This window comes from Amblyomma mixtum, chromosome 4, assembly GCF_055824585.1.
Source record: "Amblyomma mixtum isolate Tamu chromosome 4, ASM5582458v1, whole genome shotgun sequence".
Taxonomy (NCBI): Eukaryota; Metazoa; Arthropoda; class Arachnida; order Ixodida; family Ixodidae; genus Amblyomma; species Amblyomma mixtum.
Genome location: NC_143015.1, coordinates 161,710,250 through 161,724,911, shown reverse-complemented (window position 1 = coordinate 161,724,911; position 14,662 = coordinate 161,710,250). Strand labels below are relative to the sequence as shown.

Here is a 14,662-nt window from a genome sequence, read left to right as displayed (position 1 = left end):
GACAACAGCTTCCATGAGGTGCAGGAAGGTTGTGGGTTTGTTCCACAGGGTCAAAGTCGAAAATCTGCTGCGGAAGCAGCAAGTTGTACTGGGACAATGGAGCCAATCCGGCAATGCACCAGTGAGCTTCACGATGGGCTTGAAAAAGTATGAAGCTGTTGACACAAGCGACGTCAATATAGTGGAAAGATAACAATTTTCACTGCTGCATGACCTTCATCAACACATTTTAGTAGCTAATAAGCTGCTCCCAATTATCCACACCCAATATGTCAGCATTGCAGTCTTCGATCAGAAGAAGCTTCGGTACTTGTATTTTGAAGGCGATTTTTAAAACTTTTGCAGCGCACTAACTCTTCAGAGGTTAATGTCACATGGCCTATGGTGTGGCCAGCAAAGTGTTAATCACCACTTGCGCAACCCGTAACAAATGGCTTTGCTCATTCCTGTAACACAGCTGCCGCTCAACCAGGTTTCACAAGTCTCACTGAGCATGACAAGTCAGCACACAGCAGCTGAAACTGCATCTACTAGTGACGGCAGTGGCAAACATAACATTCATCCAACACAAAGTCCTTCATGCAGAGCAAAGGAGCAAGTGAGGGGCCACTCACCATGTTGCTGCCATTGACCACCACCAGGTGCCTAAGGCCCAGTGCTCGAAACAGCTTGAAGATCCTTGGTAACGATGCATTCTGCAGGTTGAAGTGAAGAAGAAGCTATTCATTCCAGCACCACAGACATGCAACAGAGTCTCACTACACCTTCATGCAACCTTGTGCCTTCATCCTAGAATTTTCTATGTTCCCTTTCTCTCTTTCCCTTTTCAATCCCCTCATCCCTCTTTCCCAGTGCAGGGAAGCCAACCAGAACACCCTTCTGGTTAAGGGGGGACACTGGTCTTAGACCTATTTTCCTTATTTTTAGTCCAATCCTAATGTAACTGTACCATCTTGCTCAGTTCTTTATATTGATTTCAACAATGAAATTATCTTTCTCATAAATTAGTGGTTCCCAAGATAGCTAATTTTAATTAGTCATTCATTAGTACCTCAGTGCAAAAAGAACTGCTCAATAAAAAATCGTTTTTAATCCATGGCTACGTATTATGGTGAGTAAAGAGTGCAATAATCAAAACCATTTTTCTATTTTACCCTCATTAGTAATTTTGCAGCACTTGGAATATCAATATTCAAGGCGTGAATGTAATGCATCAATAAACTTTGTAAAGTTATAAATTTTTGAAGTGCGAATGAACAAATCTGCTTCGATTATTGCACACATTTTGCCTTAAGCTTCCCTCAGTAAACAATATGACATCTCTATCTGTCTTAGAAATATTATAGCGCAAACAAAGACACGGACAAAAAAGAGAGGAAACACACACACAAGCGCTGTTTCCTCTCTTTTTTGTCCGTGTGTTTGTTTGCGCTATAATATTTCTAATTCAATATGAACTACCAACTCGCCCAACAGGAAGTTTTAATGAAGTCTATCTGCCTTAGATGTGGAGATATTGACATACTAAGAAAGCCAGATGTCCAAAATTTTCATGACATTAAATTGTCTGCTCCTACATAAATTCAGCTCATACGACGATCTGAATTTAATAGTGTGGTCAAAATGCTGATTTCTTGAAGGAAGAACTTGGTACAGTTGGAAAATAATAGCTGGAGATTCCACGAATGTCACTTTTTGAAAACCGATTTCTTGGTCATTTTTTGGTCTCAAAGACCAGTGTCCCCCCTTAACATCCCTGCATTCCCTCATCCTCTTTATCTATCTCCCTCTCTTTCTCCTATGTTAGCAGTACAAGCAAAGCAATGACAAGGTAATTCAAAATTCACGAGGCACCAATTCCACCAGTAGCAATGATGATCTTGCGAGAACAAAACAAGAGTGCAAGCGTTCCGGAATACGGTGGACAGCAGAAAACAAAAGCAGACACTGCCAGGGTTCGTACAAGCTATACAGAAAAAAATTCAAGGATATTCAAGGACTTTCAAGGCCCTTCTAGGAGGTTTTCAAGGACTTGCTACGAAGCTGTATTTCGTAGTTTCGAAACACAAAAGTATTTTCAAAAAATAAATATCTTTATTGCACTCAATGTAAAATAACATATCTGTCAAGACACACCAAGGAAAGTTCAAGAGACCTCCTGAAGCTTTGCCTCAATCTCTTTGTTCAGGTTTAACAATTGCTCAGCCTTAGCCTTTGCTGCTTTTCTCATAGAATTTGATTTGATTATGTAAGTGAGGTCATTGGCTGCTTCCGCTTTTCAGCATAGTCGTCTGCTGATGCAGTCAGATCGCTAATAGGTGCTTCCAGTATCTTCCTTTTTTTATTGAGGCTGTCAAGCTGGTCCTCAGCACAGCGCTTTTTTGACTGCTTGACACGTTCTTGTTCCAGCCTTTTCTGGGCTTCCAAGTAAGCACTATAATGATGCCTTGCAGCTGATACCGCCTTCCTCAAATCTTTTGTGATGACAATGTTAAAGATACCACCTGCTTTTTCCACTGCATCGCACACAATTCGTTGCGAGATGTAAGAGAGGCCTTTCAAGTTCTCTACAGAGATCTGTCGGTTTATGCTAAAGCCTCTCTCAACAGTTGCCTGACCATGGCTTAGCACAAGCAAAGATTTTACAACTTTCCACAGCTCTGCATAAGAAGCATTGAACTGCAGAAGTTCACTAAAAAAGGTGTCCAGACTGGTGGCTTTCTCGAAAAGTCGCAGTTGACGTTTTTCTTGCAACAGCTCCGTGTACTCTGCAAGTACAGAGTCTCGATGCTGATCTGTCAGCCTCCCTGCCGCAATGAGTGCTTCCAACTCTTTCTTGAGGCCTGCCAGGCACTCATTAGGCCTGCAGCACATTTGTCGAGGGTCAAGCGAGGAAAGGCCTCTAACCACTGGGAACCTCAAGGGGCTCTTCTCAAGGACCTTCTTCGTCACTGCGACTAGGAACTGCTTACACTCCATCTTGAACTGAAATATATCCTTTGCACTTGCATTGCTCTTCTTCAGGATTTGTTCGACTGTGTGACCAACATCCACTTTTTCCAATGGTGTATGATTCTTTGGGTCCTCTATATCAATTTGCAGCATGCCAGTGATCCCCGTTGCTGAAGACAATGTAGAACACTTGATAAATTTTGTCATTAACTTTCTGACTATCGTCTCCAAGTCTCTTGCCAGAAGAAATAACATCGGTTTGTCAGTTTGGAATTCCATTAGGAATGGCTTCAGTGTGGCAGCAACACTAAGAGCAAAATTCAGCTTTGCCACTACTAATGTGTCCTGAATGAATTCAACAATGTTCTGAAAAGACACACACTTTGGCAGACTCACTTGCTTCTTCCTTGCGGATTCCACAAACTTCTTCACATCACTCCAGAGTTCCAGAGCTCTTTCGATGACAGCCACATTCTCAACCCATCGATGGGCAACATATTTCAGAGGAAATACTGCCTTCCCAGTGAGTGCTGAAAAATCATGCCTCCTTGCAGGGGCATCCTCAAACAGTGCACTCAGACTGGACAAAAGGGTGTCGAGTCCCCACTTGCTCGCTATGACGCCTGCCTTGTAAGCATTGTGCACAGTGCGGAGGCTGCAAGTACCCAAGTCAAGACAGTGGACTTGAAAGTTCTCCTGCAGGTGAGATTGCAGCATCTTGAAGAACTTCAGGTTCACGTTGGGTCCGTCCATTGAGATTTGAAGAATCTTCGCCAGTGGCAACGGTTCTAGTGCACTCAAAAGTTGGTCTTTAATATCCTCAGCCGTTGCGTGCCCCATGAAAACAGATGTGTAGTACTTCGTTACCACCTTTCTGGACGCGTCCCAAAATCTTATGTGCACATCCATTTGCTTCTCTTGAAGGCATTCGTTAGCAGACTCATCAAAAAGTACGACATAGTTCTCGCACCGCTCTATATCTCGTTGCAGCGATGACAGAAAAAAAGGTCTGAGGCCGTGGCAGGTTATGTAAGCACATTTCTTCTCGCCACATCAGAAGCCTTTAGCGATCTCGCTATCAGGAAACATGCGTTTAAACAACTCGCCTACTTCCGATGACGATCTGTAGGAACAGTGGGATGTGACTAACTTCAGCGTCCATAAAATCCGCATCTGTCACCAGCTCGTTTACCTTGCACGTGATATTGACGTCAGACAACTGCGATGGAGTATCTACGGGTCGCGCGCTCGCGCTAGCGGAAAAATACTCGCGCACCGAACCTGCCGCTGCTCTCTTCATACAGGCGCTGTGCTTTGCACTCTTCATGTGGCTTTTCAGTGCGGACTCGCCCATAGTAACCAGGTCGAAGCACTTCCCGCAAGGCTTGCATTTTGCTCGATGTGGATTCGTAGCATCTGGTGCCACCCAATCCTTGTAGGCGCTGTTACTGAGCCACGCGCTCTGAAATTTGCACTTTCCGGGCATTTCTGCGGATCGCGGGATTGCTGCAGTCACACGCAGAGAACTGTCTGAACGCACGGCTGCACAGAGTAAACATCGGCGTACGCACGTGCAACGCAAAACCACGAAACGCCGAACCAACGGCCGGTGATGTCGATGGCGATACGGCCGTTCACTTTTGAACGGGCGATCACGCTACCTCAATGTGGCCAGCTGTCTAACGGGCTCCACCAAACTTGTTAAAATTTCAAGAAATTTCGTGTAACGGTCAGTAGAAAACTATGCTCTGAGAAAATAATCATTTTCCCACTTTATGCACGGGTTTCGCACCGATTTTTCTTTGTGTATATCGCGATTTCCATCTCGCACAGGAAATTTCAAGGACTTTCAAGGGTTAAAAAAAAATTAAGCACTTTCAAGGGCCTTGAAAACGCAATTTTGAAATTCAAGGGTTTTCAAGGGTTTCAAGGACCTGTGCGCACCCTGCACTGCTCACCATCCCAGTAGCTTCGCACTCACTTGAAAATAACCAAACTACTAACTGTGCACTTTCATCACTGCTGAACACGGGTGATATCTGAATAAAGGTGAAGATTCAATGGCAATGAATGCTACCGGCTACTTGAAACAAAAGAAAACATACAAAACCTAACGAGTCTGAGCTCATATTCAGCTTAAGGGGGGACACTGGTCTTGAAAAGAAAATTTTATTAATTTAGTCATAGTGATTACATTTTCAGGGCACATGTATTTTTGTGCGCTGATTCTAGATATGTCATTTAATTTCATGTCAAACAATTCCTTGAGCACTTATGCACTTTTTATGCAAGTATTTTGCGGAGAGGTTTGAAGAAAATTTGCTGCAGGAAACTCGCTGAAATGTATGCCATTGGGTTCTCTTGACACCAAGGAATGCAATAAGGGTGAAATTATCATCCTGGCTCTCATAGAACTTGAGTAATAGGGTACTGAAGCTGCCACTTCAGAAACAGGAATACACACTTTCCTTCTCATTTCTGAAGCGACAACTTAAAAACTCTATAACTTAAGTTCTATGATAGGCAGGAAGACATTTTCACCCTTATTGTATTCCTTGGTGTCAAGAGAACATAATGGCATACATTTCAGCGAGTTTCCCACAGCAAATTTTCTTCAAAACTCTCCACAAAATACTAGCATAAAAAGTGCATAAGTGCTCAAGGAATTGTTTTACATGAAATTAAATGACATATTTAGAATCAGCACTAAAAAATACATATTCCCTGAAGATTTCATAACTGTGACTTCATTAATAAAAATGTTTTTTTTCAAGACCAGTGTCCCCCCTTAACCCATTAGCGCCGCGTACTTTTAAAAGTACAGTTAATTTTTTTATAATTTCACCACCAAAGACTGGAATTTTCTTTTCAAGTAGGGCATGCTTTTGTCAACAGGGGATTGGCCAACCACCCTTAACTAATTTGGCGCACTTCCTCTGCTCAGTATGTCAGCTTTCCGTGGTGAAACTTCAGGATGTTTGTTTCCCACGAACTGCACCGGTAGTTGCTTGCTTATAATTTTCTCACGGCCGCATTTATGTACATATTACGCTAGTTTCAATTATAGAGCAGCACGAAAGACGAAAGTAAACAACGGATGCTTTGAATGTCCCGCACCTTTGGCGTTTTTTGCTCTGTTATGATTTATATACTGCTGTACTTTCTATAGTACACTGGGTCTTCCTGTGTGCAGAACGGCGCATATTTATTCCAGTTCATAGATCTTATGGTTCCTTCCAATTTTTCGGAAAAAATCACTTTGTCTGCTCAGCAAGGCCTCGGAGGCTGCTGTACTTGCCGCTAGCGGTCTTGAGTATGATGATGGCATGATTTTAATTGGTTGTAATAAAGTTTGGTTATAAGAACTGAAGGTTCTGCAGAGCAGACAGTTACTGTTATGCCATTCACACCGTCTGCAGAAAGTACTTGAGTTCATAAATGAAACTTTTGGAAGCGCGTGTTGTCCTGTCGTCACCTGATTTCAACGCTTAGTGACCATTTCATCTTTTTTTGTAATTTTTTTTACCTCTCAAGACATTCTTGTAGGGCTCCACTGGGAGGAATTTAGGGCTAGAGGAACCGTTCGCCAAAACGAGTTTAGGAAGTGCCCACTCGGGCCAAAGAAAGCGATGAAATAGAAGCAGCCATGAAACATCGATTCTTGCTTCAGTAGTATAGGTTACATGCTTTTATTGAAGTCTACGATCAACAGTATAGTAACTATGGCTTGCAACTATAACAGCAGTGAGCCTACGTGTTTTGTAAAGTGGTGGTTGCCTTTAGCACAAGAAAAACAGATTTTTTTAAAGCCAAAAATCCTTTCCTTTTACAACAGTGGTATGGCAGGTGTTGACCTTTCGCATCAAGCCATCTACTGCCAGTATATCAGCATCAGGGACAAAAAGTGATAGTGGTTTTTGACACCAAAGCTCAACTTTGCAATTGTGAAAGCCTGAACAATCTGCCAAATTGCTAGAGACGAGCCTGCTGACTATTTTTGCTTTGGTAAGAACGTTACTCATTATTATCTACACCTGGACATGCAGTAACCAGCGGTTCGCAGACACTCTGGCTCAATCGTATATGATGCTTCTTTGATGGCTCAATCGTATATGATGCTTCTTTGAAAAGGAGAAAGCTTTCCGTTCAAAGTAGGATAACTGCGGTGCCAGTATAGCCAGAAAATATTCATGAGGGCCTGCAAAAAGTGTTATATTACCCTGCGTAAAAATCGCAGACATAATAACAAAATTCATGCCACCAATAGGAATGCAGTGAAGTAGCCACATGTGCTATGGGGAAGACCCAGTGTACTATAAAAAGTACACCTGTGTAACCTCTGGAAGGAATAAAGCAATCATGACGAAATTTCAGCAATCTCTTTTTCTTTATATGAGAGCATTATGTGCTAAAAATGAAGAAAATCCCTCTGTTAGATTTTTCTTGGTCCCTAATGGGTTAACAGGACACAAAGCATTAACTGATCTGAAGAAATATAATTAATTTATAAAATAAAGGAGTACAAATGGTAGCACTCACATGAGAAACCGTGTACGCTGCCGAGTTCATGAAGGGGCGGAGATCCATGCTGTACTCCCGCTCATGCACCGAGACGTGCACCTGCTGTTAATGAGAGAGCAAGACATGCACGCCACAGAGTTGTGTGAAGGCTGTGTGTGCAACTAGCAAAGGTCATGACTGAGAGTGGATAATCTTCACAGTAAGCACAAATGAAAAATGGGATGATGGAAACACTGATCAGCACCAGCTTGACTGTGCATTTCGTCATCATCATTATCAGACAGAGCATCAGTAATCCACGACGGAGGCCTCTCCCAAAGATCAGCTATCTCTATTCTGCGTCCACTACTCGTCTGTTATCACAACAGGCCATCCGTTAGTGGTCTAATTCATAATTAATGCACCGATTCAGACTCCTCGTGGTCTCTCAGGAAAACCTCCCCACGCAGAGGAGGGAAGTGTAAGACATCAACCACAATGCCTGGGAATCTAGCCTCTAGCTGTCCTTTACAGGCCTTGCTACTGCAGATTTAGCGCCTTCGTTCAAGATTCGATTCTTTGGGGGGACTGCTTACTGGAACTCAAAGCACCCACTGATTGCCTGAGGCAGTAGAAGTATTTGGGGCATTCAGTTGTGATGGACAGTGCAGTGATGCAGTCATATCGTCAGCGCCTCTGGGTTTAGAAAGTGCGAATCACGCTGCCGTTGCCTAAACACGCCTTCCAACTAAGAGCACACCACACCCAAGACCCCAAGCACTAAAAAAGACATCATCATTATCATCCTGATAAAATACATTTGTGTCCATTAGAAAAAAGAACCGATGTTTCGTTCGCTCCTTGAACCTCCCTGCCACACAACTGAAGTAACTTTCAGGTTGCTTTGGCACTACAAGCGACTGTTTCTGAACAGACATGCCTCCAAAGCATCAATTACAGCAGACCCGCCGCAGTGTTGGAGCACATAAGCAAACAAGAAGAGTCCCTGAATGGAGCGTGCTTTGGTAGTGGCAAGCATACCCCTATATTGACTGCTGCTCCAATCAGCTTTGGAAAACTAAGCACCCCAGTAGCTTCTGCTGCTTCAGCCAATCTGCGAGTGCTTACCTCGAGGACTAAGTTAGAATATCGGCCCATGATGTCAAACTCCTACATTACGAATACAGTCTAGAGCTAGCCTGTTTGCATGACATGTCCTGATGCTCACCACACCGCAATGTTTACATAAGCACACCTCCGCAATGGACATGAGAGATGAAACAGTCCTGCTTGAACCAGGGCTAAGTGACTGCCTATCCACAGTGGTCACAAGTATCCGTCGTTACCTGAATGGTCGGGTAGCGCGGGTAGGCATCCCGGAAGTTAGAAAGATGAAGCCTCCGGTGGCAGGCTCCGTCGCCTTCATTCTGGAACATCTGGCGGTTGGAAGAGAATCAGAAGAGAAAGGAGTCTCCTTTATGCTGTACTGCCATGTGTATGCTGCAATCTCGAAAGAGTCCTTCTAGCAATCCCCTCGGATACTGCCTCATGTGTTTGCATGATGCAGCATCTAATACAGTTGAACCTTGCTATAACGAACAAAAAGGGGCCTTGTGATTTCTTTGTTACAGCTACTGCTTCATTCAATGGCACACGACCTACGCTGCAGCTTTCACATGTCAACAAGCTTACCTGCTACAGTGCATACTGAGGGTAACATATAGGTGGTGTTTAGTGTGCTGCTAATGTGCACTGCTACAGTTTCAACATGTGAAACAAGTGCCCATCACATAGTTGTATTATTTATGTAGCCTTGAAAATGCATGCCTGCTTCTTCCACACATGAACTTCAATGCCTAGAAGACTGTATCTTCGAGGAATAATATGGTAAAAGGCGGAGAGAGACCTATTTAGAATATTTAGCTCTGTTTTCTAGCAGGCCAAAGGCTGTGAGAATTTGAAAATAAACCGCAGTCTTGAAATTATATTCAGATTTGCAGCTATAAGAATGCTACACAACATCGGTTTTCCTCTTGGTAAGCACTACCAGTTGAGGACACGAGTCTGTCATACATACAGCTGTGTGAGCACAGTCAGCATCTAGCCTGTCAAAACGGGTCTGGCCTGTGGTACTCAGCCTATGACGACAGGCAGAGAGTCCTTGATCATGATTATAGAGAAACTTCACCTGATCCCATTTATAACCCAACTCTGGATAACACAGCTGGATAAAAAAGTTTATCCGGGTTCAAGTAACCACAAGACACGCAGAGCAATAGACACGAGCTGCAGCTTCTGAAACAATCAATGCCTTATGCTTGTGCTCCTTTGGAGTGTCCCACCCACCTTGTACTGGAGGAGGACGATGAGCTGCCACCGGAGGATGATGCCCCGGAAGCGGCCAAAGGAGTGCTCCTCACTGGAATGCTCCTGCAGCAGCAAACGGGACGAGTACTAAACAAATGTCCCCGGCTTCCGACTCTTTCCTTACACGTTCAAGGAGCATAGGCACTTAATTTTGGTGGCATGATTTCTCCGCTACAACGATGCGGAAGACACTACTAAGCATGAATCACCAAATTCTAAGATGTGCTCTCGCCGATCCAACTCGCACAAATGTGATCTGGGCTCCTGGCCACCAGGGTCTACGAGGCAATGAGGCCGCTGATGTGGCCGCCCGAGCGCTCACACACCGGGCTCCTCATCCTAGCTCCCCTGGCTCAGAAGCTCATAAACCGCTTCTGCGGTTCCGCGAAATCCTAATTTATTATTGCGACAGCCATCGTCTCTACCCGGCACCTGCCAAGGGGCTGAGTAAGGCGGAGGAGCGAACTCTGCGGCGCCTGCAGACAGGAACTCTTCTCTGTCCTGCCATAGCAAAACACTTCGATCCGAACACAGATGGGCGCTGCCCGCACTGTGGAGAGATCTGCGATATCTTTCACATGGTGTGGGCATGTACTCAGAATCCTCACCTTCCCCCTTCCCCCACCCCCAACCGAGAGGCATGGGAGACTGCCCTCCTCAACTGCTCCACGCTGGAGTCCCAAAGGGCTCTGGTCAAGCGGGCGCGAGACGGGGCCTCGTCATGCGGTGTCCCGGACTAAGGATACCGACCATGCAGCACGGTTTTTTTTTTACCCTCAGTTTTTCACCACCACCACCATATGGTATTCACCTACAACCGCTAAATAACTTATAATCGCATTTTTCTGTCATGCTGTTTCGTCTTATGTTTCAAAAGCCAAACGGTGGCTGCGACATCAAAAGAGTAGTTTTATGTCAAGTGAGGCATGGAAAAACATCGTTCTAATCGCTGCTTCACTGTTTCAATTCACTAGTGCTGAAACCAGCCTTCCCCAAGAGCCGGAATGACAACAAATGTGGAAACAGCGATTTATATAAGTTTTTTCATGCCTCAAGTGACTTATAACCACACTTTGACGTCGCAGTCCTCATTCGGCCGTTGAAACCGAAACAGCACGGGAAAGAAATTAGATTAGAAATTATTCAGTGGTCGTAGGAGAATACCAGGTGGTAATCCATATTTGGCTGGTTGGTTTATGGGGCTTAACGTCCCAAAGCGACTAAGGCTATGAGAACGCCGTAGTGGAGGGCTCCGGAAATTTCGACCACCTGGGGTTCTTTAACGTGCACTGACATCGCACAGTACACGGGCCTCTAGAATTTCTCCTCCAAAGAAATTCAGCTGCCGCGGCCGGGATAGTAATCCATATTCCATATTTAATAACGCCTTACGCATCATTACAAACAAGAAAACATGCACCCAAAAGTTACGTGTCTACACGTCTTTAAATGACAGCACAAAACCATTTCAAGATTAGCCGTCTTATATTTCCTTAATCCATTTTGAAGTCTCATGTGCCTACTACTTGCACTTTCCTTTCGAACACTCATTGAGAACATGTCAGAGTAAAGTAGTCTGCAAATCCACATTCCACAAGTACTTCCAGTCCCCACTGGCCATTTCATACAGCAGTGGACCCGATTTTTCACACTCCGATAATTTGGAGTCACGCAATATTCCAGACTTAATTTGGGTCTCGTCACGCACCTCTGAAATACATACACATCCGTGACTTCGAGTAGCGCAGTTTTCTGTGAACATTTTCAAGGTGATTTCATCTACATTTAATTCTTACTTTGGTTTCTCTCCTGTGGTGGCTTTTTGACTCTTCTGGTGAAAACTGCATGTAATGAAAACCTGGATGTAACAAAAAATCTCAGATTTTTTTCAACTTCGTTTTAACCAGGTTTAACTGTAGCTGCAGCAGGGCGAAGAGAGAGATTACGAACAAGAACTTAAATCAAAAGACAAACACCAAAGAAAAACTCATACAAAGTTAATAAAAGCTCAGTGCGGAATGCATGGAAAAAAAGATTCAAGGGGGCACTTTGTTGACCTAAAGTGCGGCGAGGCAAAAGCCTTAAGCGCAGTGTTGCTGCTTGTGTCACTGATGTGTGGTTAAGATGTTGAGCTTCACTTCTAAGAGTGGGACGCGACAGCGTTTTGCAACGCTGCCAGGGAGTCCACAGAACGCCATCGCCCCTTCGGCTCTACGCCTTGCTCAATGGTAAATTGGTTTTTGAGGAAAGGAAATGTATGTGTCTGTCATATCTCGGCGGACACCTAAACCTCGCCGGAAGGGAAGGGAGGAGGATGGGAGTGAGCGAAGATACCGTATTCACTAGATGCGCCTTTGTTCATTCCAAACCGTCGAGCTGGCATGGCGGAGTGGATAGCATGCTCGTCTCGCACGCCAAAGACCGGGGTTCGATTCCCGAGCTCGACCAATTTCCTACTCGGTTTTATTGATTTATATGGCCTGACTAGAAAAGTTAATTAGGCTATTTGGGTAATTAAGCAATTAATTAAGCTCGGTCCCACTTACTTGGAGCATCACTATACGATCCCTTCAATTGGTTGCATGGTTACTAGCCAAAGTACAATTGGCTAGAAAAGTTAATTAGGCTATTTGGGTAATTAAGCAATTAACTAAGCTCCGTCCCACTTATTTGGAGCATCACTATACGATCCCTTCAATTGGTTGCATGGTTACTAGCCAAAGTACAATTGGCTAGAAAAGTTAATTAGGCTATTTGGGTAATTAAGCAATTAACTAAGCTCCATCCCACTTACTTGGAGAATCACTATACGATCCCTTCAATTGGTTGCATGGTTACTAGCCAAAGTACAATTGGCCCTGTTTGAAATTCACGCACTGCGACATCACGACCATTTCAACCAATTGAAAAGCGTGACATATCTGTCAACAACTCCTGCTCACAATGATGAGGCATAAAAGGCCTTAAAGAGAAGCCAACCTCAGCTGTGTCCACCACGGGGAACCCATTGTGTGGGCAAGAGGCCAGCACGTCGATGATCCTGCCAATGTTCTCGACCGTGCGGAATGTGACCACGGGGTAGCCCATCACCTCCCTGCAAGGAAGAAGAATGCCGCCACCCTCACCAACACCGCTCCTTACCCTTCAGCGCATCAAGACACCAGGTGGCCTTACTGCTCACAGTTGCACATTAATGCCATTTATGCAAGGTCTGTCCCAAACTGCCACTATGAGCTAAAGACAGAGCATGAAACAAGCTCTTGTTGTACACCTTGAAAATGGCACTGCTCTAGTTTTCTTTGCTAGAGCGGCTGCAATTTAGGTGTTTTTCTGGTTTTTGCTGTCCATTCTGCTCCGAGCACTTCGGAAGTATTCGTGCGAATTTCTCTTATCTCGCTCTTTCTATAGCATAGCTACAGTCGACGACCGAAAATTCGGATGCCTGATTTTTCGGACATGCTTGATTATTCGGACTTTTTCGCGGCACCGCGACATGGCCCATAGAGCCAATGTGTAAGAGCGCTTGAAATTTCGGACGCACCGCAACTGACCACTCGATTTTTCGGACCTCGTTCGCACTCGCCGCCGGTACCCAAGCCGCCATATAATGTGTACAGTGGAACCTCATTAATTCAGACTGCAGGAGATATCGAAAACTTGATCAAACAAAACGAAACTCAAGCCTAAAGGGAGCCTCTTGCGACGCTGAAATTCTGCGCGAGTCAGCACATTGCGCTCGCGTGTTTTCGAATTCGTACTGTCCTTGAATGTCTTCCGCCGCACGAACTTGAACCGTAGTCCGAGTTCACGGAACTCATCTGTGCCGAGTCTTTAGTCCCGAACACGGAACGCGAATACGATCGCGGAGGCTACGCGCACGCCGTGGCCTCCGTGATCGAAGCGCGCTTCGGGCGCGCCGCCGGATCTTATCGCGGCCGCGATCTGCTCCGGCGCTGCGCCGTTCGCGGAGGCCACACGCGCGCACCGGAGCTTCCAAGTGCCGTCTATGGAAGGCGCCGTGATTATTATCATCAACATTTTTCTCGGTCGCGATTTTCCGCTGTTCACATCGGCATCAGTATCGCCAGCTCCAGCCTTTCGTGGCGTGTCAGCATGCGTGTTAGCGCGTTCGCCGTGATAGTGGCTTTCGCGTGCTGCCGCCGAGCTTCACAGTTTTAGCGCGATGGGCAAGCACGGCTGGGAGTTAGCTCTCGAACGCGGTCGGTAAGCGTGCGGCGGGCGGGAAATTCGACGTGGCCGAGAAGTGCGTCCGATGATGGTGCAACCGAAAGAGAAACACAAGCTGCAAAAAGCGCGCTTTCCGAGTCAAGCCGTGCGAGTTTCCCGAACTGGAAGAAGAGCTGCTCCTCTATGTGATGGAATTTCGAAACAACGGCTACGCGTTGACAGCGGACATGCTGTGCGGCTTCTTTTGGCATGAGCGTGCACCAGAGCGCAGCACCAGCTCAGGAGTCTAAATACTTCGCTAGTGACGATTGAACGTAGAATAAATGTCGCTCATTCCCTGGTTGGTGTGTTTTTACTTAAAAAAATTTTTCGCATATCGCGTGTATGGGCCGCACCCCGAAAATTGGCCCCCGAATCTGGAAAAAAAAAAGTGCGGCCCTTATACGCGTTTATACGGTATTTCGCACGGCGAAATATAGTCATGAGGAGCTTTAGAATGTGTGCAATACAATTGGCCGCTTTCTCCGGCATAGTGGTAATAAGTTCATGATTTTTTCGGTGAAATTTGATTTTCCGGACTGCCCGATTTTTCGGTCGTTTTCGCGGCCCCTAGAGAGTCCGAAAAATCGGTCGTCGACTGTATTGCCAGCTCCAT

General features: G+C 45.2%; 1 protein-coding gene and 1 pseudogene across 2 annotated transcripts in view; both read right to left on the bottom strand.

Moving 5' to 3' along the window:
• ClC-b (chloride channel protein 7) overlaps nucleotides 1-14,662 on the bottom strand; it is a 55,461-nt gene that overhangs the window by 3,458 nt on the left and 37,341 nt on the right. Inside the window, exons 18-22 of one of the 2 annotated variants that reach the window (XM_089541136.1) lie at nucleotides 12,799-12,913; nucleotides 9,799-9,882; nucleotides 8,799-8,888; nucleotides 7,492-7,575; nucleotides 615-695 (exon numbers count right to left, since the gene is read on the bottom strand). In XM_089541136.1, coding sequence (XP_089397262.1) covers nucleotides 615-695; nucleotides 7,492-7,575; nucleotides 8,799-8,888; nucleotides 9,799-9,882; nucleotides 12,799-12,913 — 454 coding nt within the window. The remainder of the gene's footprint in view (nucleotides 1-614; nucleotides 696-7,491; nucleotides 7,576-8,798; nucleotides 8,889-9,798; nucleotides 9,883-12,798; nucleotides 12,914-14,662) is intronic. The other variant, XM_089541137.1, reaches the window with a different exon arrangement.
• LOC149349055 (uncharacterized) lies at nucleotides 1,950-4,903 on the bottom strand (annotated as a pseudogene).